At 48.9% G+C, this 27,702-nt stretch overlaps 2 protein-coding genes across 6 annotated transcripts in view; both read left to right on the top strand.

Moving 5' to 3' along the window:
• Positions 1 to 10,596, top strand: part of PATZ1 (POZ/BTB and AT hook containing zinc finger 1) — a 32,785-nt gene extending 22,189 nt beyond the window's left edge. For 3 of the 5 annotated variants that reach the window (XM_035098055.2, XM_035098056.2, XM_035098058.2), the window contains 2 exons: positions 3,993 to 4,130; positions 8,822 to 10,596. In XM_035098055.2, the coding sequence (XP_034953946.1) occupies positions 3,993 to 4,130; positions 8,822 to 9,243 (560 nt within the window). In that variant the 3' untranslated portion in view covers positions 9,244 to 10,596. The remainder of the gene's footprint in view (positions 1 to 3,992; positions 4,131 to 8,821) is intronic. The other 2 variants (XM_035098057.2, XM_035098063.2) reach the window with 2 other exon arrangements.
• Positions 10,597 to 20,025: 9,429 nt separating this feature from the next.
• Positions 20,026 to 27,301, top strand: PIK3IP1 (phosphoinositide-3-kinase interacting protein 1). The gene is made up of 4 exons (XM_035097805.2): positions 20,026 to 20,224; positions 22,436 to 22,612; positions 23,727 to 23,805; positions 25,452 to 27,301. Exons 1-4 carry the CDS (start codon positions 20,152 to 20,154, stop codon positions 25,657 to 25,659), a joined length of 537 nt encoding a protein of 178 aa, XP_034953696.2. The 5' UTR covers positions 20,026 to 20,151; the 3' UTR covers positions 25,660 to 27,301.
• The last annotated feature ends 401 nt before the right edge of the window (positions 27,302 to 27,702 follow it).

A 27,702-nucleotide genomic window follows, 5' to 3' on the forward strand; every position in this document is an offset into this window, starting at 1 on the left:
TGGGTTCAGCTGCTCGTGAGACAAGAGTCTACAGATGTTCATTTTAAAAGGCACCACTTAAAAAAGGGGTTGTTTTGCTCAGGTGTGGGACTGTCCCTGCAGCCTCTCTACATGGCCTTAGGATCATAGAGTTGTAGAGTTGGAAGCGACCTCCCAACGGTCATCTTGTCCAGCCTCCTGCCTTGATTGTGGGTGGGTTGTTCCCATCAGATATGAACAGCCTCATACCCAGGGCTGCTCTGGAAGTCTACAAGAAGCAACAACAAAAAAAAACAACCCTGCAGTTTTGAATGGTTCACTCCACAATCTGGATTTGGAATGGTGCCCAGTTGCATCTGAACAGACAGAAAATCCAGCTGCTTCATCTAAGGAGCCATCATGCAAAAATTTAGTGAAAATTCTTGCTGTTGGTTGAAATCAGCTGAGTTTTGAAAGATTCTGTCCGCCATCTTGATTTTAAAATGCTGCCAATTACTGGAGGGAGCGCGTAGCCGTTGATAGCCCTTTCCTCCACGAATTTCGAATCCCATCTGTAGCCATCGCATAAAAAGGGAAGTGCGCCTCCACAGATAAACACATAAAACCGTACAGTAAAACCATATTTTAAAAAGTTAAAAACATACATAAATTAATGATTGTGGAAGGGTGTATTCTTAATGGTCTGCATAGGCCTGGCAGAATAGAAAAGTTTTTGGCAGGTAGGCACAGAAGGCGAGCGTTGAATCTCTAGTGGCAGGGTGTTCTGCAGGACTGGGCCAATGACTGTTGGCAACGATGCTGCTGTTGTCAAATGACCCTCACCAATTCGGGAAACAACCAACGATTCTCCTGCAGATGATCTCAGAGATTGAGCTCAGATTTAAGGATTTAGGCAATCCCTAAATTGTTCAGGGCTTTGTAAATAAATGTACCAGGACCTTAAAGCTGGCTCAGTAGAAGATGGGTAGCCAGTGTTGCTGTTTAAACAGTGGTATCACGTGTTCTCGACCAGAAGCTCCCGACAGCATTCTGCACTAGCTGGATCTTGAGAACCAGACCCAAGGGCAGCCCCACAGAGAGCACGTTATAGCAATCCAGCCTTATGAATCCAGTCCAGGAAACTTCTGGGGAGGTTGTCCAGGAATGTGCAGAGTACCACCCCCACCCCCACCCCAAGTCTGCTGATGATACCCCTGATTTGGGGAGAGGGGTTCAGCCTGTAGTGTATGGGGTGGCTCACATTGTCCTAAATACTTGTGTAAGCTAGTTTGGATACTTGTGGTTTTGGGAGGTTAATGGGGAAGGTAATTTTTTTTTTTACAAACGAGTAAGTAAAAGAAGCAAATAAAGAACCTTTAAAAAAGTGCAAAATAGCAGAATAATGCCCCAGGAGCCAGAATTAGATTGTGTAGCCCCATCGGTTACAGTTTTTGGGAAGCTGGCCAACAGAACATAAACATGTCAGAGCAACAGACCACTGCAATTATGGCAACTGCAGAGCCAGGCCATGGTTGCTGCCTTGGCTGCAGAAAGATAAATGGGTTGCAGCTCCATTAGTTTCAGATGCAGACTGTTGGGAGAATCACATTTTGCTATTTCTAGAAAAACAGAGGTGCTCCTTTGCTGGTACTCTGGCTATAAAGGAATGAATAATACATTGGGGTTGTTGTTGTTTTCCAAAAGCAGCAGTCAGATTCTGCCAGGCTAGTCCGGGGGTAGGGGGAACCTCAGACCCGGGAGGGGGGTATATGTGGCCCTCCAGGCCTCTCCATCTGGCCCTTGGGACATTTCCCAGGCCATAACCCTCGCTGGCCTTGCTTCAGGTGGTTTTGCATTACTGGAATGAACTCCTTGAACTGCAGTCCTAGTTCTTTGCTTGTCTGGATGGAGGGTGGAGTGGGGTATGCATGTGCCAAGTGCGTGAAGAGACCAGCTACCCGGGTAGAACCAGCGTGGCTCAGTGGTTAAAGTGTCAGGCTACGACCTGTGAGACCAGGGTTCAAATCCCCGCTTGGCCATGAAGCTCGCTGCATGTGACCTTGGGCCAGTCTCTGCCTCGCCTACCTCACAGGGTTGTTGTGAGGAGGGGGGGAACCATGTACGCCACCTTGAGCTCTTTGGGGAGGGGTATAAGTGTGATAAATAAATAATACTGCACGAAGGTAGCGCTTAGATTTGTTGCTCTTCCATGCCCACCACTGACATGGTTCCCCCCCAAAGGGAATGTGACCCTTTGGCTGTGGAAAGTCCCCAACATCTGCAGCAGATCAGCTTGTCGCTTCACATGATCGTATAAAGTTGTAATCGTGCAGTACTGTCACCGTGTTGTGGCCTGGGAGGTAGAGAGGAATGGCCCAGTTCTCTCCGAAGCATCACTGTTTACAGCCTGGTGACTCCTTTCTGTGTTGGTTGGGTTTGCTCCTCTAGAATGCTGGGCTTGTTTGCTACTCCTCACGGCAGCCGGTCCCCAATCTGGTGCCATCCAGATGTTTTGGACTACAACTCCCGCCAGCCCCCACCCCAGTGCAGCTGTGCATTCTCATCCGCAGCAAGCTGAGGAACCGCTGCCCAAGCCCCCCTCTCTCTCTCCTGGGCAAGGAGATTTCATTCCTCCTTCCTGTTTCCTTCCACCGCCCCGTCCAAATCCACCAGAATAGGTAGCCTGCTCTCAGCCCAGGTGAATCGAGAAATAAGCATTCAGGCTGCCAAAGTGGCCTTCATACATTTATTTAAGATCTCCTGGCCTCCTTTTGCCTTGCCCTCTTCTGCAAGACATATTTGGAAGATTGCTAGTTTGTTTTAGGAACTGGGCCAGGTGAATCCTACGGGGAGCTCACTTAGCATGTGATTCGCTGCAGGAGAGGAAAATATTCAAGCCTGTGTCTCAGCCAACCTGGTGCCCTCCAAATATTTATAAACTACAACTCCCTTCAGCACCCAGCCATATTTGATTTTTATTCATTCACAAAAAATTCTAGGAAGAAGCAGCAAAACATCATGTCAGCGTAAAGATGTCTTCATAAAACAGCATTGAAATACATGGCAGTGATGCAGGGGCTGACAGATGTTATAGTCTGACACCTGGGGTAACTCAGTCAGTAGTGCATTCAACTTTTGCTCTCAGGTTCATGGGTTTGAGCCCCACGTTGGGCAAAAGATCCCTGCGTTGCAGGGGGTTGGACTAGATGACCCTCGTGGCCTCTTCCAGCTCTACAATTCTATGATTCTGGAGAGCATCAGGCTGCCATGGTGGCTGGGTCTTGACATGGATCCTGGAGGCTTCTTCGTTCTTGCTGCGTACGCACCATCTACTTAAAGCACACCGCTTTCCTCCTAAGAATCCTGGGAACTGTAGTTTGCCTTGCATAGAGACACCATTCTCAAGACCCTTAAACTACAGTTCCCAGGATTCTTGGTGGGGTGGGCGACCCATGTGCTTTTAACTGTGTGGTGTGTCTGCAGCCTCCTTCTCGGTGACCTATCCTGTGCATAGAGTCTCCTGAGTTGCTTCTCTGTTTAAGTCAGGCATCCCCAAACTGCGGCCCTCCAGATGTTTTGGCCTACAACTCCCATGATCCCTAGCTAACAGGACCAGTGGTTGGGGAAGATGGGAATTGTAGTCCAAAACATCTGGAGGGCCGAAGTTTGGGGATGCCTGGTTTAAGCCATTTCGAGGCATCTTTTCATATAGAGTGAAAAATAAATGCAGTATGGTGGTGATAATAATAATAATAATTAATAGACTTCTCTCCCCACCCTGGTAATTTCTGGGTCTTCATTTGCGAGAGCTCCAGAGGCCCGCTGCCTACCATGTTGAGGCCTCCTCCTGTCGCACGGCGGTGGCTGGCTTTGATCTTGGTTCTTCGGGCGCCCGTTCTCTCGCAGAGGAGCCGAGAGGTGGAGGAGGAGGAGGAGGAGAATCTGGCAGCGGCTAAGCGGAGCGAGGGGGAAAGGCAGAGAGGCATCTGTGTCTGTCCTGGCGGCAGGATCTCATCTCCTTTTATCTTGTTTAGGTTTCTCCTCTGCCTCCTACTTAAAGGTCCATGTTAAAACCCACCACGGTGTTCCCCTTCCCCAGGTCTCCAGACACCCGGAGCCCATCCCGAATGGGGGAGCAGCGTTCCACAGCGTCAGGACCTATGGCATCAAAGGCAAGCGACTCCCTGCTCTACACTTTCCGTCTCTTGACGTAGGACCTTGTTGGGTGCTGGGGAACGGGCGGAGAAGGGAGCGCTGGGGGGGGGGGAGAGAGGCAAGGTGCCGGTCAGGAGGTCCGCCGTGTTCTGTTTGGGAGAAGGGCACAGCTGAGTTTCCCCTCGGCTGCCCCACTTCAGGCTGCGGGCGGAGGCTTGCATGTCTGAACACTCTCCCAAGAGTAACTCACCCATCACTGCATGGAGGAAGCTAAGCACATAAGCAGGCTCTCCCAGCAGCGGCAAACACCCAAGTGGTCTTGGGACACCCGCTAGCCATAGCTGCCAAGTTATCCCTTTTTAAAAGGGATTTTCCCTTATGCTGAATAGGCTTCCTCGCGAGAAAAGGGAAAACTTGGCAGCTATGCCGCTAGCAGAGCAATCACTTAAATCCTTATGCCATCACAGACCTGTTAAACAAGATGGAGCAAGATGCCAAGAGTCTTCCCCAGCAAGCGGGATTAAAGACACCCTGCCTCCGAACTTGGAGGTTCTGTGGCCTAGTAAACATTGATAGCTTTCTCTTCATCCATGGCTCTGACTAATCTCCTTTCGATGCCATCTAACCCTCTGGTAGGGTTGCCAGACTCAATAGAGGACGGGACTTCTGTGCCTTTAATTGCCCTGCTCTCTTTTGAGTCTGGAAAGCTTAAAGAGAAACCAGCAGGCCCTTTGTTTAATTTCCAAGCAAAGGGTCTGCTGGTTTCTCTTTAAGGTTTCCAGGCTCAAAAGAGAGCAGGGCAATTAAAGGCGCAGAAGTCCTGTCCTCTATTATAGAGTCTGGCAACCCTACCCTCTGGGCATCCCTATATGATCCCGTGGCAGTGAGTTCCATAAGATCAGCCGCCATCCTGGTGGCCCCCAGACGTTTTTTGGACTAAAACTCCCATCAGCCTAAACCAACTCAGCTGGGTTTTCTGGGAGCTGTAATCCAGAATATCTGGAGAGCATCAGATTAGGAAAGGCTGCATAGCTCAATGGTGGAGGGAGTTTTGTCAAGAGGAGCTGCCCTAACCTTGACTGTTTCCCCTGTCTGACTGTTCTCTTCTCTACCCCACCCATGCAGTGAGGCAGAGTTACAAACCTCCACCTGCCTGAAGTAGGACAGTTTAGGAAAAAAGTTACAGCTTGGGTTTGCTGGTTCTGGCAACCCTAGGAGAAATTTCTGGAGTTACTGAGAAAGAGTTCTGTTTTGATAACTGGGAGAAAGGCCCCTTTGATGGTGGGAGGAATTTAACGCCCCCCCCCTCCTCTTTCACTCAAGGCTATATAGTTTTTGGATAAATTCTCTGCTTGCCCCTTTATATATCTCCATCCCTTTGAGACTTAGGCAGGGATCTTTGCGTACAGGAGGTGCAATTGTCACGTAGCCTTGTTCCCTCCCTGCTTAAGATGGTCTCCCTCTGAGAATCATAGAATTGTCGGGTTGGAAGGGTCCTCCAGTCCAGCGGCCTGCAATGCCGGAATCACGGTTAAGGAATCCCTGGCGGGTGGCCACCCAACCTCTGCTTAAAACCTCTGGTGAAGGGGCTTTGTTATGGAGCAAGGCTCAAGGCTGCGGCAAGCCTCAGGCCTGTTTCTCACAAGCATGGCCAACGTGTGGCTAGCAAGATGGGAGCCATCTCTGCACAGTAAACATCATCCCTGTGCAATAATACCGGCACGTCAGGCAGGTGGTTAAACTGGAACTCATGACTGCTTCTTACCACCGATGAGGTAGTTTCTGTGTGCAGGGCACAGCTCTGTGTGGAGAGGTGTTCAGCCTCAGGAGTCCTGGCCAGCAGTCTGAAGTTCTCTAGAGAGCCAAGCACCAGTTTCTGGCTTGACTCAGGGAAGATGGAGAAGATAAGACTGGTGGATGGAATGACTGCCCAGAAACTTAAACCAAATGGGTCGTCATTTAAGACTCCTCTGGCTTAAGAAGATGCTGAAGGGGCTGTAGTGTGGGATTGACTTTGACTCACTCGTTCCTCCATCCCTCTTTCTCTCTCCCTCCCTCTCTGGTCACATTTACACTGTACATTTAAAGCATTATGCTACCACTTTAAACAGCCATGGCTTTCCCCAAAGAAGCCTGAGAATTTTAGTTTTTTAAAGCAGGAGCAGGTGGTGCTGTGGGTTAAACCACAGAGCCTAGGGCTTGCCGATCAGAAGGTCGGCGGTTCAAATCCCCGCGATGGGGTGAGCTCCCGTTGCTTGGTCCCAGCTCCTGCCAACCTAGCAGTTCAAAAGCACGTCAAAGTGCAAGTAGATAAATAGGTACCGCTACAGCGGGAAGGTAAACGGCGTTTCCGTGTGCTGCTCTGGTTCGCCAGAAGCGGCTTTGTCATGCTGGCCACATGACCTGGAAGGTGTACGCCGGCTCCCTCGGCCAATAATGCGAGATGAGCGTGCAACCCCAGAGTCTGTCACAACTGGACCTAATGGTCAGGGGTCCCTTTACCTTTAAAGGTGCTGAGGGCTCTTAGGAGACACACTCTTCCCCCTCACAGAGCTACAATTCCCAGAGTTCCCCGAGAAGGATTGGTTGTTAAACCACTCTTGGAATTGCAGCCCTGGCGGTTCTCCTCACAACCCTCAGCACCTTGAACAAACTACATTCCCCAGGATTCTTTGGGGGAAGCCATGCCTGTTTAAGTGTTTTCATAGGGCTGAAAATGTCTGGTGTGGATGTGGCCTCTCTCGCACATAAACAAAGGCGGCCTGGCTAGGAGGTCCAGTTAGGGTGGTCTATGTCTGTAGCAGCTTCTGCATGTCACAAAGAGTAGTGCAGGGGGCAGTTGGATAGAGCTGACCTGGAGGGGGGGCCACAGTCCACCAGGACCTTCCCTGGATGTACTCAACCAGAACAAATCCCCCTTGTGTTTCAATGGGCCTTGCCCAGAATAACATCCCAGCAGATTGCGATGCCATGTGGGTCAGTACATGAGGATATTGGGGGGGGGGCATTTTCCACTGAAGGAATCAGAATGCCTCTCGACAGCTTTGCCTCCCCCCCCCCAATAAAGAATCTGTTCAGGTTTAGGTAAAAGTTAAGGGGATGGTTAGTGTTTTCTTATATATATAAGAGATAGCTCACAAGTTGCATCTTGGTTTGTGGGTGGAAGTTGGGCTTTCATGTGTACTGTCCCAGGAAACAGCCAAGACCTTAAGGAAGCGTCTTTAGCTAGGAGTTGCTGGGACAACACAGGAAGCGGCTATATACCGTCAGACCATTGGTCTAACTAGCTCAGTATTGTCTACACTGACTGACAGCAGCTGTCCAGGATTTCAGGCAGGGAGTCTCTCCCAACCCTACCTGTGGGCTTGAACCTGATACCTTCTGCTTGCAAGGCAGACAGGGACAGTCCTTAAGCTGAGTTAGGGATTCTCCTTCCTAAGCAGCTTTTAGCACACTTTCATCTCTCTTGTGCTGATGGCAGGAGTCTGGTTTTGGTTTTGCGTTGAGAGAGTAGCAAAACAATGCCTTCGTTGCACTTTCCGAGACACCCCTGTGGAAGACGCTTGCAAGGCTCTGCGTGGCTCTTGGGGTTTTTGAGAGATCCTGAGATGTGCCTTCCCCAAAGTGCTTTTGCTCAGCCTTCGCTAACCTGGTGCTGTCCAGCTGTTTCGGACTTCAGCTTCCATCAGCTGCTGGGCTGGCTAGGGGCTGATGGGAATTGTATTCCAAAACAGCTGGAGGGGGCACCAGACTGGTGAAGACTGCTTTTGTGTTAGGTGGGGAACAGAATCAGGCTCATTTTATATCCAGAGGATCATGATTCCTAACAACTACGAGGAAAGGCTGGGATGTGTCTTGCTGGATTGAGTGGAGAGAGGAGGACTAAACTTGGTTGGATCCCTCCCTCTGTCCACCCGCCATGACCCTTCACTTAAGGTCAGGCAATATTGCTTGGTATTGGGGGAGTCTTTCTGGACCTGACCCACTCCCCAACCCAGATATTGAGGCAGGGTGATGGCTAGCGCTAAACCACATGCCGGTCCCCCAAGTAGCTTGCAGTCTCATGAAGACCTAGACCCATTGTGTTGGAAGGGACCCAAAGAGTAATCTAGTCCATTCCCCTGCAATGAGGCCTGGTTGGAGCTTCACCATTGCGTAAGGCTCAAAAGAGGTGAGCCTACCTGGCCCAACACCCCAAACCCATCCCGGCTTACCGGATCCTGTTCCCCTTTCCTTGGAAACTGCTTTGTAGGGAAAAGAGGAGAGACTTGAGCCAACTTTTTGACTAACATAAATGCATGAGGACAAGCAGGCTATCGGGAACATTGAGGGGCAACCCTCCCAACATTTTGCAATGCTTCACCCCAGAGTCACATGGCTGTACTGGTTGGGAGTTGTAGTCCAAAACTATGTAGGGCTCCAGGTTGGGGAAGGCTGAGCTAGTCATTTTAGTGTAAGGTTACCAGACATAGGACATAGGAAGTTGAAAAGTGTCCCCAGATTCATTGAAAAAAGATCTGGTAACCTTATTTTAGTGGGTTTATGTCCACACGGCTGGACTGGGAAAGGGGCAGGTGGTATGCCAGCAAAGAGGTTCAGGTGGATACTTTGGGATGGACAGGGGGGGGCTGTGGCTTGACCTTTAGCATGGGAAATCCACCGCAGGGGTCTAAAGAACGTGCCTTTTTCCTTTTTTCTGTCTCCCTAGAAGGCCAGAAATGCTCACCTTTGGATCAGATTGAGAGCTCGGATTCCTACGGAGACCTCTCGGACGCTAGCGACCTCAAGACCCCCGAGAAACAGAACGCCAACGGCTCCTTCTCCTCCTGCGACATGGTGGTCGCCAAGAATAAATTGGAGTCGGAGGGGGATAAGAAGTACCCTTGCCCCGAATGTGGCAGCTTTTTCAGATCCAAGTCCTACCTTAACAAACACATACAGAAAGTCCATGTCCGCTCCCTGGGGGCTCCCCTAGGGGACTTGGGCCCTGCCCTGGGCTCCCCCTTTTCCCCACAACAGAACATGTCTCTCCTGGAATCGTTCGGGTTTCAGATTGTCCAGTCCGCCTTTGCCTCCTCCTTGGTGGATCCAGAGGTCGACCCACAGCAAATGGGGCCGGATGGAAAATGAGGGCGGCTCTCACTTTGACATAGCGGCTGTCTGCTTTGGGTGTCTTAAGATGGCTGTGGGCAATGTGGGGGAGCTGACAAAAAAAAAATCCAGTTTTGTAGTGGGGAGATTTTTCTGTTTGAATTCCTTTTAGGTCCTCCCTTCCCCTCTCCCTGAAATCTTCCCCCGGGGGTGGGGGGGCAGAGAGTGTGTGCGTGTGTTGGGGGCCAGCTGCAGGGTTATCACCTACACGGCAACGAATGGAGGGGCAGCCTTTGGGGGCTGCACCCCATGGCAGGGCAAAACGGCGCCAAGCACCCAGAAGGTCTGTGGGCGACCCCAGCTTGGAACCCCGCGGATGAAAACTAAACACCCCAAAGGCTGGTTGGGGGAATGTTAAGAAACCCTAGTTGATCTGGCAGAGAATTAGATGTGTGTCTCTCTCCTATCCTTTTATTTTGGTCCTTCATCCTTCTCTGCCTCATGACCCTTTCCTAAGATTCGCATCGTTAGCATCGTCGTCCGCTCATAAAAGCACATACCCTGTGAGGTATCTAGTAGGTAGAGGTACCATTGTTCTTTAGGAAGAAAGGAAGAAGGAAGAAGAAGAAAAAAACCACCAGAAAACGCAACTTACAAAAGCTTTTCTTTTCTTTTTGAAGAAGTCGAGGATGCTGCGCAAGGGGGTTGAGGGAGGGTGCCCGCTGTCTGGCCCCACCAGATTTAAACCAGTCCTTGGGTGCAACCAAGCAGCAAAATTCTCCTGAAAGTGGTGGGTGGGTATGGGGGAGGTCAGGCAGGTGAGGCCACCCAGGTGCAAATCTCCCGTTCATTCCATTGGGGCTCCTTCAGGAGAATTTTAACTCAGTTTTATGCTGCTTGTTTTTCTAACTCGCTCTCGATATTCTCTCTCTCTCTCTTTCTCTTATTATGATTCTGATTATTACATTTATGATTTTAGGACCTGTTGTAGTGATTTGCTACTGAGAAGCCCTTCCGAGGGAATTATACAGAGAGCTCTTAAAGCAGCTGTCATGTTAGGGTTAGTATTAATTTTTTTTTAGATGTATCATAATTAATAATAAACTTGGCTAGTTGATTGTTTTTAAGTCTATGGGATAATATAGTTATGCAAAATGGAAGAAAAGGGGAGGGGGAAGGTTTAAAAAAAGAAAAAGTAAAGGCAAGAGCCACACACTCGGTTGGCTGATGCATAAAGACCCCAAAAGATGAAATTGATCGGCAAAAACGATTAATTTTTCTGTACTAGCAACCTGTTTAGTGCAAATGAATTATAGAGTTCAGAGTGATTAAAAGAAAAAAGAAAAAACAATTTGATTGGACTGCATTAAAGAAGTTAGAATGGTTACTTTATGCCCCTTCTTTTTGTCTGACTTATTTTATTTTAATGTGGGCAACGTTTTGGTGAGGCATGTGGATCTTTTCACTTTGAACCTGCTCTTAATTTCGCAAGAGGAAAGGAAACCCTCCCGTCAAGGAAAATGGCACTGCTTTCCGGAGGCGCTTAAGCTGCGTCCAAGTCAGGCGTTGGGTTCAGAAGTTGCTCGAGCAGATGTAATATTTGGGGGAGGGGAGGTGCATGATCCCACTTGAGTCAAGCAATTCGGCTTGACAGCCATCTGTCAGGAATGCTTTGATGGTGTTTCCTGCTTGGGAGGGGGTTGGACTGGATGGCCCTTGTGGTCTCTTCCAACTCTATGATTCTATGAATCTCCAGGGAGCTGACTGGTCAAAGGGGCAGTGGGTTAGGTAATTATAGGGCCTTAACTTCCCCACTGAAATCAATGGGGACATAGAACTGTTCTAGTTTTGCTAGCTAGATCACATTCCCAATACAGTAATACCTCGGTTTAAGTACGCTTCGGTTTAAGTACTCCGCGGACCCATCTGGAACAGATTAATCCACTTTCCATTACTTTCAATGGGAAAGTTCGCTTCAGGTTAAGTACGCTTCAGGTTAAGTACAGACTTCCAGAACCAATTGTGTACTTAAACCGAGGTACCACTGTATTCCTAATGGGCTAGTACAGAAAAAAAGGCACCACCAAGCCCTAATGATATACTTGTCTCCTAACCCTTGAGATGCAAATAATAGTTTCTGCTGCTGCTGTTCTTAACTGGATGATATGAAGGTGTTCTCTGTTTCACAAACAATAGAGCTTTGGCGCAGATAAAGGGTCACAGAAATGGTGGAATATATAAATATTTTTTGTTAGAATCTGCACATTCAGGTTGCAGCAGTTGCTGGTAAAATGGTCCCCGTCCCCCGTTTCCCCCCAGAATCCTAGTATCCTTGCTAGGGGAAGATGTCAGGCACTTCTGTAAAGACATGCAGGTGATGGAACGTAAAACGAGCTTGCTGGATCATGCCAGACACCCACCTAGTCCATTATCCTCTTCTCACAGTGGCTATATAGATGCCCCACTCGGAAGCCTTCAACCAGGACCTGAGCAGAGTGCAAGAGCCCTCTCCCCTCCTGCGGTTTCCAGCAACTGGTATTCAGCAGTCTGAATGGGAAGCCTGCAAGCAGGACCCAAGCATAAGAGCACTTTCCCCTCCTTCCCACAACTGTTGTTGAGAAGCATTTCTGCCTCCAATCGTGGAGGCAGACCAGAGCCATCATAGCTAGTAGCCATTTATAATCCTCCCCTCCACAAATAGGTCTAATCCTCTCTTAAAGCCATCTAGTTTGAAGGTTTTGCATGTCTGTCTTGTGGGTATGATGCCACAGTACTGCCTAACACAGGTGTGTGTGAGCAAGTCCACAAAGAGGCCAGATCTCCTGCTGGGGTGCAGGATACAGCCCTCCCAAGTTCCATTCAGATGCCTTAACAACCAGAAACGGTGCTTCCAAGACGGCAGTCGAGCCCAGCAGTTTTGAAAAAACATGCCGGCACGTATTAGTATAGTATAGCTCAGGCATCCCCAAACTTCGGCCCTCCAGATGTTTTGGACTACAATTCCCATCATCCCTGACCACTGGTCCTGTTAGTTCGGGATCATGGGAGTTGTAGGCGAAAACATCTGGAGGGCCGCAGTTTGGGGGTGCCTGGAATAGCTTTTCCCAACCTGGTGCCCTCCAGATGTTGTAGACTACAGCCGCCATAAACCTCTGCATCAGGGGTCCCCAGACTTACCGGGCTTCGGGCCGGTGCCCGCCGCGCCGACCACGCGGCGGGCCGGAGGGCGGGGGAGTGCGCGCCTGTGCGCACACGCACACGGTCGGGAAAAAATCGCCGAAAATCGCTTGTGCGCATGCATATGGGCCTCCCCCGACCCGGAAGTGCATCGGAAATTACCTCTTCTGGGTCGAGAGAGGCCCATACGCATGCGCACAAAGGATTTTCGGCGATTTTTTGCCGATTTTGAAGATCGCCGCCGCGCCGCGCGCCATAAGAGCGGGCGGCGGGGGTCCTCGCGGGCCGGATTGGGAGGCCAATTGGGCCGCATCCGGCCCGGGGGCCGTAGTCTGGGGACCCCTGCTCTGCATCATGGTTCCACACCAGCTGGGGCTTGTGGTAGTCCAAAACATCTGGAAGGCTGGGGGAGTAGTGGTTGAAAGTTGCACACAGGAGCCCCACCAAGATTGGGGTGAGTGGGCAGGACAAGGAAGCGCAAGCAGAACAGCTGGGCAAGGATGTTAACCTCTCCTCCTGGTTGCTGGGAGAGTCAATTTTCTCCCTTATTGCAAAGAGAGGAAATGAGCTTGCAAACAGCCTTCCACCTCCTCCCATTATTTTCAGCACGGTCAGGGTTTTAGTTTAGATCAGCCTTTGCCATCCTGGTGCCCTGCAGATGTTCCATGCGGCAGTTCCCATTGCTGCTGTGCTGCCTGGGGCTGATGGGAGCAGCAGTCCCATCACACCTGGAGGCTGAGACTGTTCCTGGTTTTCTGTTTAAGGGAGGGGCATACTTATGTATGTACCATACTTGTTGGTGCCAGAGTATTGTTTTTTCTGCTAGCATGGTTGGGAACGATGAAGCCCCAGCAAGCGTGAAGCAAGAACCAAAGGAAGCTACACCCTCCAGAGCTTGAACGAGTTAGTTTCCTCTGTGCAAGGCAGGCCAGGCCACACCTCCCTGGCATGCATGAAAAATTGGGCCCTTGTTTGCCCTCTCTGCAGCTCCACCACCAGGAATGGAATAAGGAGCCCCGCTTTTGAGGGAGCTGCCTAAAATGTCTCAATGCGTTGGAGGTGTCCATAAATTTTTCCATTGGCCTCCCCTCACCTGTCCCCCCCAACACACACCTGAAGTTTTTGACTGCATCATTCCCAGCCAGCACAAACCCTCTTGTCTTATTCCAGCATGGCTGCGCTGCCTAAGGCTCATGGGAATTGTAGTCAAACAAGATCCAGAGTGCTCCAGCCTGGTTCATCCAAGTAATGCAGAAGCCAGGACTGGGGAAACGGGCCCTCAAGATATTGTCAGTCTACAACTCCCACCAGCCTCTGCCAACATGGCCAATGGGCAGTGATAATAGGAGTCATAGCCCATAAAACATCTGGAGGCCAACACCTGGTATGCACTTGCAAAACTGCACGTGTTATTCTGTGGACGTCAAGAACTAGGTTTCCTGGAGGTTCGATTTCAGGGAGTGTCAGGTGCACAGATCGCCAAAACCTAATATTTCGGTGGTAGAACACCTGCTTGGCATGCAGAAGGTTCAGGGTTCTAAGACAGATGCACCCACAGCTTGATTCAGCTGGACCATCGCAGGCTCTCTTGCCTCCACCCCTTTTCAGGCTTTTGGATGGAAAAGAGTTGCGGCTTAGCAGTGTTTCCCAAAGTTGGGTCTCCAGGAGTTTTCGGACTACAACTCCCATCATCCTTAGCTAGCCAGATCAGGGATGATGGGCATTGTAGTCCCAAAAAAAGGCTGGAGACCCAGTTTGGGAAACACTGTACTAGAGGATCTACTTTGCATGCAGAAGGCCCCAAGTTTAGTAGCCAGCATCCTTATGTAGGACTGGGAATGTCTGAAACCCTGGAGAGATGTTGCCAGTCCGTGTAGACAACATGGAACTACATGCACCAAGACTCAGCAAAAGACAGATTCCCATGTCCCTAAAATTGGGGTCTAGGCAACACCTTGAGTATGTGAGGGGAGTGGTTGTTGGTATCTGACACTTCACCACCTTCAGGGTTGTGGTGGCTAAAGCCTGATCAACTCCTTGCTGCTGCTTTTTAAAAAAAACACTTTTAAATGCCAGAATAACAAACTTTTAATTGCTGCAAGCACCTGGAGAATTGAAGATTCCTTTGTTTAAGGGGGAAAAAAATTAGAAGTGGAAACCTGGAACAACATCTTGGGATAGGAAAAGGAAATTATTTTCGGGGAGCCATTATGCACCCAACAGCTAAGAGACCTGCAGGCCGTGCCATGTGGCTAGTGGATATTCCTTACACAATCCTCTTGTCTTGTGTGTGCCAGCCAGCCAGCTTGCACACCCACACCCTCCTGCAGGCTTCAGATTTCAGATAACCTGCATGGTTTCAGATATCCAGTTGGCCTTGCAAGGGCCAGCAGACACCTCCGGTTCTGGTGAGGAATACATTGACTTTGCAGACAGTTTGGGACAAGGGACTTGTCCGTTCAAGGACACCCTCTGGCCTGTGTGCCGTGACGTAGAGGTGGGTGGCTGGGAGCCTCCCCACCTTAGGCTTTCTCTCGCACACAGAGACCGTTCTTGTTTTCTCCTTTCCTCCTCCACCTGGGAAAGGGATGCAGGGAGTGCCTTTCCTCCAGCCAAAAGGCGCGTGATCGCCCGCATTGGGCACTGTGTTGATCTGCTGCATTTCAGCTTCCCCAAAGCCAAACAATGTTCAGCCAAGCCCAGAATTTATTGATAGCTGAAGCAAAAGGCGTGGCAGTTCCTTGGCTTGTGGCGTGCTCTTCCCTTCCTGCCCTCCCCCCTGCCACAAATATATGGCACATTTTGATCTCTTGTTTTTGGTGGAGAGGGAACAATCTGAACCAGCCTGCCTTAACTTGGCTGCTCTCCAGAGGTTGTGGATGATGCCCCCAGTTCAATCCTCACCAGCTGCGAAAAACTCCCTGCCTGGAGAGCTGCTGACTCTATAAAGCAGTTTCCACTGTTCCTTTTAGGGTCTCTGGGTCCACAAGAGTCTTTTTAAAAATATTATGCCACTTAATGTATGGCCAAAACTCTGCGAGCCTTTTGCACGATCTTTGTCATCAGAGAGCCAGAGGCTATGCTGGGCTATCATGCGTTTGTTACAAACACACAAACCTTGGAGATAGAAGGAAAATAACAGCAACCGCAGCCAAGGTCAACCTAGGAGGCAAACGGTTGGAGAGCCAGAAATAGCAGCCTTTCGCCATCCAAGGTCTTGTGCTTAAACCACAAGACCCAACCTCTGAAGACTTTTAGTGCTGGCCTTTACAGAGATGTTCTCCTATTCAGAATGAAGTCATCTCTTCGCCTTTGTTCCGACCTGGCGATGAGAGGGAAGATTTGACAGCTGGATGTGGCTGCAGCATCTAGCTAGCAGTTTCCCAATCTGCTCACCTCATCAACATACGTGGGGCTTTATGTTTCAGTAGTAGAATTGCCACCACCACCAAAGCAACGAAGCTCCCTGCATCACAAAACTTTCTAAATTTTAACTGGGGGGGGGGAAGGGGAGAGAGTGAAGGGCCTCCGTTTTTAAGAATTAAGGGGAATGAGAACGTGCATATCTGCAATTCTAGTGGTTAAGGGCGTCTTGGACTAGATACCTGCAAAGTCCCCAGTGCCCAGTTTGGTTCTCAGTGCTGTATATTTAATTTATTTGCTTTTTATGTCATAAGATATGTACACCGCTCGATTGCAAAACCTCAAAGCAGTTTACAAAGGGACCGCCCCAAAAAGGCTGCAGTTTATTAATGTCAAAAAAAATGTGTACACCGCTCGGTTGTCGAAGCAAAAGAAAACTTCAAAGTGGTTTACAAAACAAAAACAAAAACACCACAATATGTATCATAAGCAATAATTTAAGACTAATTTGAGTTGGCTGTTCTGATCAGAGGTGGAACAGCAGGTAGGCGGTAATTGCTTTGGAGTTCTACAGCCACATTACAAATACTATTTGTAATAGGAGCACTACTGCAAGCAATTTGGGGGGGGGAACACTGTTTGTGGACCCACAAATAGGTTTAAATGACATGGGGGAGACAGAGGTTTGGGCCTCAGGGCCATATGAGGTTGGGCCTTCTGCACTGGAAAGGCAGCCCTCCTGATACTGAATTATGTAAGTATCAGGAAATCCCCCAGGTACTTTCCAGGAGGGAAGGGGAGGGTGCTTTATCTGTCAATACGATGGAATGTGGATACACACCCAGCACCTTCTCAATTATTTGTGACAGCTGTCCTATCGCATGTTGCTTGAACCGCAGTTATTTTGTTTGCTTTCTCCCAGGCTCCAGGAACGAAAAGTTCCTGGGAGAAAGCAAAAGTAAGTATTGCAGCATGTGATTTTCAACCCCTCCCTGCTTTGTTAGCCTTGTGTAATGGTGGTACCGCTGGACAAAAACTGTCAAAACTTTGTCTGAGATGCACTCAGTTCCCTAGGAGTTAGATGTGTCTGTCTCTCTGCTGGAGTTACTTTGATTTCAAACCAGGGCTGTGGAACCACTTTTGCCCAGCTGGACAGATCAAAATGCGCCCACTGTTCCTCAGGGCACTTTTGACAGATGGTCACATCGGTCCACTTTTCAATCACCAGATTTCATGGAATGCCAATTTTTTTTGTTATATCTTTCTCTCTGAATAGTACCATTTGATTTAAAATTCCATCGCAAAACCTGTATCTGAAAAGTGTTTCTATCTTGTACCAGAAGGGAAAAAACTGGTGTTCTGATAGTCAAACAGAGACTATAACTACCGGTAGGTAAAGATCTGGTGTAGTTTGATAGTGGTATACATACTGGTAGAATCATAATTGTAGAGTTGGCAGGGATCCCCCCCCCCCAAGGGTAAAGGTAAAGGGACCCCTGACCATTAGGTCCAGTCGTGACTGACTGGGGTTGCGCGCTCATCTCGCATTATTAGCCGAGGGAGCCGGTATATAGCTTCCAGGTCATGTGGCCAGCATGACAAAGCCGCTTCTGGCAAACCAGAGCAGCACATGGAAACGCCGTTTACCTTCCCGCTGTAGCGGTTCCTATTTATCTACTTGCATTTTGACGTGCTTTCAAACTGCTAGGTTGGCAGGAGCTGGGACCGAGCAACGGGAGCTCACCCCGTCACAGGGATTTGAACCGCCGACCTTCTGATCAGCAAGCCCTAGGCTCAGTGGTGTAACCCACAGCGCCACCTGGGTCCCCCCCCCCCAGGGTAATCTAGTGCAATCTTCTGCAATGCAGGAATCAAAGCTAAAGTATCCCTCACAGATGGCCATCCAACCTGAGTTAAAAAACCTCCAAGGAAGGAGGTTCCACTACCAAACAGCTCTTGCTGTCAAAACGTTATTCCTAATGCTTAGTTAGAATCTCCTTTCCTGTCATTTGAATCCACTGGTTCAGGTCCTACCATCTGGAGCAGCAGAAACCAAGCTTGCTCTATCTTCCATGTGTCATCCCCTTCAGATTATCTTAAAATGGATTTCCTCTCAGTCTCCTCTTTCCCAGGCTAAACATATACCCAGCTTCCTCAACAAGTCCTCATAAGGCTTGGCTTCCAATCCAGATCCTTGATCCTATTGGTCTCCCTTCTCCACATAATTTGGCTTTTTTTCTTCAGCAACTACATTTGGAAGCGATTGCCCATCTTCTTCTAAATGTGATTTCCTATTTGCCTTTTAGGCTCACATGGATTTCAACCCTGAGTTTCTGAACTAAATCCTTACTGGAGCTGCAGCCCAGGAAGGATGTATACCTCCAGGAACTCTGGCAGCTTAGGTTTGTTTACAGGACAAAAAATAGCTTGAACTCCACCTCTCTATGTCACAGGCCTGTGCCAAAAATATGCCAGTCTGCCAGAATATGCTCACGGCCCACACTATGCCCCGACATGCTTTTCTGGCAATTTCCAGATGGAAAAAGGCAAGCAGCAGTTTGCAGGCAGACATGGGCACACCCAGAATCTCCCTTTGCGGCTGGGTTGATTCCATGTGAGAGCGACATATTATCCAATATGGGAACTTTCCTAACCTGATGCCCTTCTGGGCTACAGTTCCCAGGGCTGATGGAATCTTCTGTACCAGCCTTCTGTAACCAGATGTTTTGCACTCTTCAGCTTTAGGAATGGGGAGCACGTGGCTCTCCAGATGTTGCTGGGTTGGAACTCCTTTTGGTCCCAGCCAGCAGAAGGATGATGGCGGCCCAACATCTGGAGTGTATACCATATTGAACATTACATTTGGAAAGGCGGTATATAGATAAAACTGATATTTATTGTGAAGAAGAATGCTCTTCCTCAGGCAGTCCTCAGGCTTGCAGGATCTACTTTGGGGTTTTTTTTTACTAGAACTCTATGTGATCGACTGATGTAGCCTGGTGCATAAGACATATGCTTAGAATCAGCAAATTCTCAGGCCAGAAATTTGTTTTGAGCATCGGAACAAATAGAGGCTTACACTCACTCTCTCTCTCTCTCTCTCTCTCTCTCTCTCTCTCTCTCTCTCTCTCTCTCTCTCTCTCAAAACAACCCACTGCTGGTTACTGCAAGATTTCTTAATGTTGGAAATAACATTTAGGGCGTTGGTATTATTTTGCAGTTGCTATTGTGAAACCAGCAGCTCTCCAGATATTATTGACCTGCTAACTCTCATCAGTGCTCACCACTGGATAGGGGGAGGAAATGTTAAATATTAGGAGTTAGTTCTACCTATGGTGGGTTCTGTGGTCACACCCTGGTAACAATCACCCTGCTCGCTGTTTTAGCCACAGGATCCTGGTGTAGGAGCCAGAGTCCATCTTGGGCAGCAGACAAAGGAACTACGGTAATCAATCAAGTGGTGGAGTGAAAGAGGAAGGAAAACGTCAAAGTGGGTGCTAATTAAGAGGTGGGGAGATGATGGCAGGGTGGACACCAGAAGAGCCTGACTGTAACCTCTTGGGCTTGCTGATCGGAAGGTCGGCGGTTCGAATCCCCGCGACGGGGTAAGCCCACATTGCTCTGTCCCATCTCCTGTCAAAATAGCAGTTTGAAAGCATGCCAATGCAAGTAGATAAATAGGTACCGCTGCGGTGGGAAGGTAAAACAGCGTTTCCGTGTGCTCTGGTTTCCGTCACGGTGTTCCGTTGCGCCAGAAGCGGTTTAGTCATGCTGGCCATGTGACCTGAAAAGCTGTCTGTGGACAAACGTCGGCTTCCTCGGCTTGAAAGCAAGATGAGCGCCGCAACCCCATGGTCGCCTTTGACTGAACTATCCAGGGGTCTTTTACCTTTTTCCTTTTTTTTACCATGCCCAGGGGGGGGGGACAACAGTGGCCAGGGACAGCAGCAGCCCACTCCCCGCCAGTGGTTCCTGGCAAAAAGCATTCAGAAGCCTCTTGCCTCTCAAATGGCTAAGCCCCCTGTTCACATTGCGGCCAGCCAGATGCCCCCAACGAGTAGCCAGGTGCGTGTCCTCATCTGCTTGATTTGGCTCGCGAGCGGGGAGTCCTAGCCCTCTCCTGTGTCCAGGTCAGCAGAGCTCAGGCGGGTAGACTGCGTCGGAGGCGGGAGGATCCACGTGGCGCGCGTGTTCCTCGCCTTCCCGAGTTAGGACCCTGCAAGCGCCTCGGAACCAGCAAAGGAGGCGGCTCCGGGAGGCGGAGCTGAGCTCCTTCAAAGGCCCGGCTTGTTTACGCCGCCAAAGCTCCACCGAGCAGCTGAAGGCGGCGGCCGCAGCAACAACCCAGGCAGCCGACGCGGATCACAGCGCCTCCTCATCCTCGTCGTCTCCAGGCCGCCGTTCCTCATGGCGTCTCGGTGGGCGCTTCTCCTCCTGCTCCTGCAGCCGCTGCTCTTGGGCTTCGGCTCGGCTACGGAAGGTGAGCGGCGGTGGCCAGCCCTAACCCCGTGCCTCTTTCGCCCGCCCGCCTTTGCAGCGGGGCGGTCTTGCTCGTTCTCCTTACGAGAGGAGCTCCGAGGGGGCTCCGACCCACCTGCGATCGACGCCCGCGAGGAACCCCCGACACCCACCCTCCCGCGAGCTCACCCCGTTCACACGTGCAAACTCCCCTTCCCCCCACGTGCCCAAGTCTGCAGGTGTGAAGGCACGCTCGCACCGGTCTGCTGCTACCGGAGCAGCTGAACCCTTGCAGGAAAACTCCGCGATGCCTGCTGTTGCGTTATTTTGGTTAATTTTTATTTCTCAGCCCGGACCCCACGCTGTCTTAATCGGGAGCAAGCCTCCATTGGCACAACAGGGGCTCTGCGGAAGAGAGATTGAGTGGGGGCAGGCGCACTCTGCATATGCTCAGATGCACACCCAGAGGTGGGAGAAAAGGGCGCACCCTCGCTGACTAGTGCACGCATGTAAGCGTATGTGATGGGGGCGCTTGATCCTTAGTGCGCATGCTCCCTCTTCTCCTCCCTCAAGCAGAGAAGGGGGCGGTGACGTATCTATTTAATTCCGCTCCGCCGGCTCCTCCCTCTACCCCCTTCGCCATTGGTCCGTGTTGTCTCCAGGCCTTGAGCTTGTTTCCTATTGGTCGCTGCCTTGGGGTGATGTCATTCTTCAGCAGCAGAGACTTTGCGGGGTAAACAACCCAGCCACCCCCTTTCGTGGAGAACAGGCTTAGCCACGCCTCCCTGCACGTGGGAGCCCCTTTCGACTCTGGAAGGGGGCGTGGCATCGAGGCCCCTCCCCCTTCTGCTGGAGGGCAGATTCTATACAGTATCTCCATCGGAGCGAGCTTCCAACCTGAAATGCGGAGGAGCCTCTCCCCGTTACTTTCTTACGCATGCTTGCCTAGCTCAGCGAGGACCTTGCAAGCGGGGCTGGCAGGCAGGGACCTACAAGGCGGTGCGCGCTTACCTGAGAGTATTTACCTGAATGGAGCTTACTTTTGAGTAGAGATGCATGTAGTCTTAATGATTAAGCCAGGTTTTAATCGGTGGATTAAACGTGAAAATGCATAAAACATCCTTTGTTCTCATACGAGGCAGAGCGGTGTGCTAGCAGATGTCTGTTGTTTTCGCTACTGGCTGATGGAGGGGAAGATGGAGGGGTGGTGCCAGTTGGATCAAACCAAAGAGGGTTCATTTAGTCTACCATTTTGTCCTCACAGTGGTCACCGAGATATGCACATTCTGGGAAACAAGCAGGACCTGAGCACTTGCGACTGATATTTGGAGGCATTTATTGCCTTTGACTCTGGAACACATGGCCGTTGTGGCTGTTAACCCTTAATAGCCATATCTGCCAGAGATTTGTCTACATTACCAGGCTTTAAAGACATCCAAGTTGGTCGCCATTGGTGACTCTTTGTGGGTGCAAATTGCATTAACTGTGTTTTATTGTTTTCAATACTGTGTGTTAATTGTTACCTGCCCTGAGACCTTGGGGTGAAGGGTGGGTGGTAATATTGTTATTAAAAATAATAATTCAAAACTATTTGGAAGGGTGTGTTGTCTGTTGGCAGCAAATAAGGCTGGACACTGTCTTTCCTTGCTTTAAAAAGAGCATCCATTCCTTGAGCACATCGTAGCTATGGAAGAGGGTCAGTTGTGGGCCAGGCCTTTCCATCTCCCTGATCTGCTGTTGCAATCCATGCCACCACCACCCCACCCCCCATTTCTGCTTTGCTCCCAATTTAGTGTGGCAACTCTGGAACTCCCTGTCTATTGACACCAGACAGGCACCTTCTCTGTATTCTTTAAGGAGCCTGCAAAACATGTTTTTGTTTAGACAAGCCTACCCAGACACGTAGCATGTTAATGTATGTTTTAATCTGTTTTTAGTTTATTGCCGGTTGTCTCTCCTGAATGTTTTAACGAGTTGCTTTTACTGATGATTCTGTTGTTCTCTTTGTAAAGGTCTCTCTGTGTGTCTTACAATCAAGCGTCTGCATAAATTTTATGAAATAAATAAATGAATGAAATAGTTGAGTTCCAGCACTAGGGAAAAATACACCAGGGCAAGAGGTTTTAAAGCAGCCTGATGCAGGGCTGGTTCCTGGGGCACACACACTCTTTTGAATGGCCCCCTCCTCACTGAAATATTTTGATGCTGACGGTCATTTTCCTGTCCCCTCCAGATGCAACCTCTGCCGTCTCCCCGGCTCTCACGGTCAAAACGGCAGCAACTGATCAGGTTTTCGAGCCCGCCAACAGCTTGCCATCCCGGAGCGAGGCGGCTGCAGTCCAGCCCATCATCGGGATCGGCCAGAGGGTCAAGATGAGATCGAAGGAGAAGAAAGACTTGGGCACGCTGGGTAAGGACTAAAAGACCCCCTAGGAATGTCCTTGCAGCCGCTTTTTGTGTAGGCTGGCTCATTTGACGACGAATTAGTTCAGGCTTCCCCCAGTCTGGTGCCCCTACAGATGGATTAAAACTCCCTCCTAGAGGGGCACCAGATTAAGCAAGGCTGGGTTAGTTTCAACGGAGGCTGTAAGAGCCTTTTGGCAGGGGAATGGATTTCCTCAAAGACTTATTCACTGGACATTTTTAAACAGAGGTGAGATGGCCATTTCTCAAAGATTCTTTAGCTGCGATTGCAGTGGGTAGGACTAGATGACCCTCAGGGTCCCTTCCGACCTTACAATTCTATGTTTCTATGAGGCCAGACTCCACTACATCTGTTGGGTGGGTGGAGGGAATGGTTTCACCCAGCAGGAAGTGGGTAAGGTGTGAAGAGCTGGCATCCTGCGAGCTCTTTCTGCAAACAAGACAGCTGTTTCCTGGTGCAGGGTTCTGAGAATATGAGCCATCATTTTAAAGCCCTTTAAAAACTCTTTTAAAGGGTTTTCTGAAAGGGGGAAGTGTGTGTGCAGTGCAGAGCTACAGAAGGGCTAGTCATACAGCTTCACTCTGCATCTTGCCCTTTCTAGCTGTTTTTTGAGATGAGCCACCCCACCATTTATATATTATATTACATTATATATTACATTACATTACACCCCACATTTTCCTTCAAGGAGCTGAAAGTGCTCCTTGAACATTTTCCTTCAAGGTGCATGCAGTTTCCCCCCCCCCTCCGCATTTTCTCCACACAACAACCCTGTGAGGTAGATGTAGTGACTGGCACCCAGCGAGCTTCGTGGCTGAGCATGGATTGGAACCCAGGTCTCCCAGCACTCTTAAGCACATACACCACTGGCTCTTTTTTCCTCTTTTTTGAATGCCTTGGGTGCAGAAAGGCCAAAGAAACGTGTTCACACACGTCACTACTTATTTATTTAAGTGTTCAAAACCTGCACTTTCTCAAATGTGTGTCAAGGCGGTTGATGCAGCGTGCAAAGCTATATTTGGCAAAAAGCACCCATTGTGTTGCTTTATGCGGTGTGCTTAAAGTGTGTTGCATCGGTCCTCTTTCTTCTCCCCCACAGGCTACGTGCTGGGCCTTCTTATGATGGTGATCATCATTGCAATTGGAGCAGGCATTGTCGTGGGCTATGTTTATAAGAGGCAAGTGAAGGGCCTTTCCATTGGTCGTTTCTATGTTATTTCCTTTCTCTTTTTTTGCATTTATTATATATCCCTTTTTTTTCCTCTCCAGGGAACTCTCTGTGGGGTACATGGTTCCCCTCCCCCCTCATTTAATCCCTTTTTTCTTTTTTATAATAATATTTATTTATTTATAATAATACAACATTATATTTATTTAATATTTCTTTTATAATATTTATTTATTTATTTATTTATTTATTTATTTATTTATAATACTATTTTTGCGTGCTATGGTCCATGGGGTCACAAAGAGTTGGACACAACTAAAAGACTAAACAACAACAACAACATAATATTTATTCATTTTACAAGCAAAAACAAACAAACAAACATAAAAACAAACACAAATATTACTTATAAATTCAAATTTTTTCTTAAACAGTGGTATGTGACTCCCCCCAATCCCCTCCATCTGAATTTCATATCCAATCATCTTTGGCAGTTCCAAAATTCAATACCTCATCAAAATCTACCTATATAAAAAAAGTGTTCTTTAAGCTTAACTTACTGTATTCTCTACATTTACACCGACAGCCTCTAACTTTCACTAAAGTTTATTAAATGTTACAGTATTTTCCAAGATATAACTTACATTTCTTCCAATCTTCCTCCACCTCCTCTTCCCGGTCGCGGAGTCTCCCAGTCAGTTTGGCAAGTTCTATAAAGTCCAAACCCCTCATTTAATCCCGTGAGGTAGGTTAGGCTGAGAGAACACAGTGATTACACCCAGTGAGCTTGGTGGCCCAGTGTGGATTTGAACCCTGGTCTTCCAGGTCCTAGTCCGACACTCTTAAACACTGCACCACATCAGCTGTCCCTCGTGTAAAACATTCTCAGCAGATCCCACCCTTTGGAACTCCCTGCCTTATAGCACCAGTCAGGTGCCTTCATTGTACTCTTTTCAACGCCTGCTAAAACACTTTTTGTTTGGGCAAAGCTCTTCCAGGAGTTTAGAACGTTGACATTTATTTGGATGTGTTTTTAGCTTATTGCTGATTTTCATTCTTTTAAAAACCTTTTAAATAGCTGTTTTTCATAGAATTGTGGAGTTAGCAGGGACCCCCCCCAGGGTCATCTAGTCCAACCCAGAAATCACAGCTAAATAATTCCGGACAGATGGCCATCCAACTTCTGTTTGAAAACCTCCAACGAAGAAGTCCACTACCTTCTGAGGCAGTCCACTTAGATTCCAAAAGTTATTCCTACTGTCGAGTTGGAATCTCCTTTCTTATACTTTGAATCCATTGGTTCAGGTCTTACCTGCTCCATTTTCCAAGCCTGCTCCATTTTCCATGTGATGACCTTTAAATGTTTGAAGCTGGCTACCGTATCCCTTCTCAGTCTCCTCTTTTCCAGGCTAAACATACCCAGCTCCTTCAACTGTTCCTCATAAGGCTTGGTTTCTTGACCCTTGATCATCTCAGTCACCGCCCTCTGTACTGACATTTTACTTTTACTGATAACTTTATTCTTTTTGTAAACTGCTTTGAGGTTTTTTTATTATTTTGTAACTAAACAGTGTATAATAATAAAGAGTGCACCTCAATTTGAACCTGCACCACCACCTCGTCTGACGGGACCCCCCCTTCTCCTTCCCTCCCCAGGGGCAAAGATCTGAAGGAGCAGCACGAGCAGAAGGTTTACGAGCGTGAAATGCAGCGGATCACTTTGCCGCTCTCAGCCTTCACCAACCAAGCCTGTGAACTGGTGGACGAGAACACGATAGAGGTGCACACGAACCAGACCCCTGTGGAGGAAACACACAATGGTGATGCCCCACTGATGGGTCAAGCGGGCACTCCTGGAGCCTGAGGAACATGGGTGGGGGAGATGCCCTGCTTGCACCCACAACGACTGAGACTCCTCTCTCTCCTCACCAACGTACGTGGGAGTTTCATTTGTATTTCTGGTTTTTTTTTCTGTTTGGGGAGGAATAAGAAGCCTGGAAGAGTCTTGACGAGGCTCTGAAGACGTGCAAGGACTCGCTCGCCCATGGTCACCCGTTGTTGGGGCGTTTGGGTCCCAGCTGCATGAAACTGAATGCCACTGGATGGTCTGGTGTGGCCTTGAGCCTCTTGCGAGGTCCAGCTCTTCCTTCTGCCCCCCAATGGAGGGCGGGGAAGAGAAAATGCAGCACCTGCCTCCTGCTGTATAAACTGCACAGTCTCTCTCCAGTCCGGAAGTACTGTCTATATCGCCTCCTCTCAATCTTCTTCCACGGAGATGGCTTCCACCAGTCCTGGTGCCTGCATATCTGTTACAAGTGGGGAGCTGTAGTGTAGGTGAGCTTAAAAGGCAAAAGTATTCGAACATTTGAATGTATTTTTATTTTTTTCTAAAGTGGAAGGCTGCTGTCAGAAGCAGCATAGCCCTCCTTACAAGCCCCTGTATTTAACAGCCACAGAGTTTTCTTTATAGCTTGGTGCTTAAACGGCCTTTTCAAAAACAGTCAAGGAGGAAGCATCCCAAATGGGGGTGCTTTTTTTAGGTGAGGGGGGTGGGCAAGCCGGGCTGTCCCTAGTGAGCTCTCTGCAAAATATGTATCTTCTGTCTTACATACTCCAGGACTTCTAAGGCCAGGGACAGATTCTTACATGTGGGAAGTTTCAATTTACAGCGATCTTTTCCTTTGTGGTCTTTGTTGAGCACAGCGAGACAGCTCAGGTATGTTTCCTTCTCCCCTCCCAGCACACTTTGGGGTTTAGCAGATATAGACGAGAGGGATCCTAGCCACCCCCAAAGGCATTCTGCAGAGGGACATTTCCAGAAAGACGACGTCAAGGCAACGCTAGGACCACAGGAGGGAAGAGGGCTCTTGTGCTCGAATCCTGCTGGCAGGTTTCCTACAGGCATCCGATTGGCCTCTTAAGAGGGCAGGATTCTAGGTGAGATGGGCCACTGGCCTCACCCAGCAGGCTTCTCTTAACATTCTTAGATCTGCCCAGACAGTGCCGGCTCAAGCGCAAAAGCTCCTTCACCTCCATTTCGGAGCCAGCCAATGACTAAGTGATGGATGGCCTTCCCTTGCGTTGGGGTTAGTAGTTCAGGGGTTTTTCATAGCACTGGGCCAGATCCTCTGTAGCAGCTGTGCAAGCCAAGTGGTGGGGTGATTTATACGGTGGCTTTGTCAGGCAGCATTTGAGGCAGAGAACCAGGACCAAGGAAGTTCTCCTGCGATGCTCTTTGTTAGGCGTAAAGCACACACACTTCTGTTCCGCCAACAAATAACTCACTTTAGCCATACTGACTTTTAAAAAACAAACCCTTCACCACTCAAGGAAGGTGGACCAGCTGCTGAGAGTGAAGGTTTCTTGTATGTTCTAGTTATGCAAGACAGAGATGGGTTTTTTTATTATTATTAAATAAAGAAGTTTCAATGCCTTTGAACATCATTTCTTTGTAAGTGTTTTTAAATACCTCATGAAGTATGAAATTAAATAAAAAAAGAAATGTTCAGGTTGTATTTGTGTTATTCTGTGGAATGGTCAAGTGTTGCAACTAGAAAAATACAGCTGCCTTATTTTTGAGTCAGATCGTTGATCCACCTAGGCCAGTGTTGTCTGCACTGACTGGCAGCAATGATTCTCCCAATGGTCCCAGCTTTTATCCACTTAAAAAGCTATTTTCATCTTTGGTATTCCTTAAAATGGGGAGGCTAGTGGTGTGGTGAAACAGGTAAGTACACAACCCCACCCTATCAGTTGAGGAAAGGATTTTAACCCTTTCTCCCACTCTTCAAAATATTATGGTGAGCTCATCTATGTTATGGTGCTTTCCCACCATTTTGCAGCCAACCCTAAAACTGCTGGGCTGAGAAGGGTAGAAAAATTTTATTGGGTTGGAGATGAGCCTCGC

This window comes from Zootoca vivipara, chromosome 17 (genome assembly GCF_963506605.1).
Source record: "Zootoca vivipara chromosome 17, rZooViv1.1, whole genome shotgun sequence".
NCBI classification, from domain to species: Eukaryota; Metazoa; Chordata; class Lepidosauria; order Squamata; family Lacertidae; genus Zootoca; species Zootoca vivipara.

Bases quoted from the DNA above. Each gene is read 5' to 3' on its own strand.
- PIK3IP1 (XM_035097805.2), top strand. From the start codon at position 20,152: ATGGCGTCTCGGTGGGCGCTTCTCCTCCTGCTCCTGCAGCCGCTGCTC. The intron at 22,613-23,726 runs GTAAGGACTAAA...TCTCCCCCACAG, and splicing joins GAAAGACTTGGGCACGCTGG to GCTACGTGCTGGGCCTTCTT. The intron at 23,806-25,451 runs GCAAGTGAAGGG...TTCCCTCCCCAG, and splicing joins GTGGGCTATGTTTATAAGAG to GGGCAAAGATCTGAAGGAGC.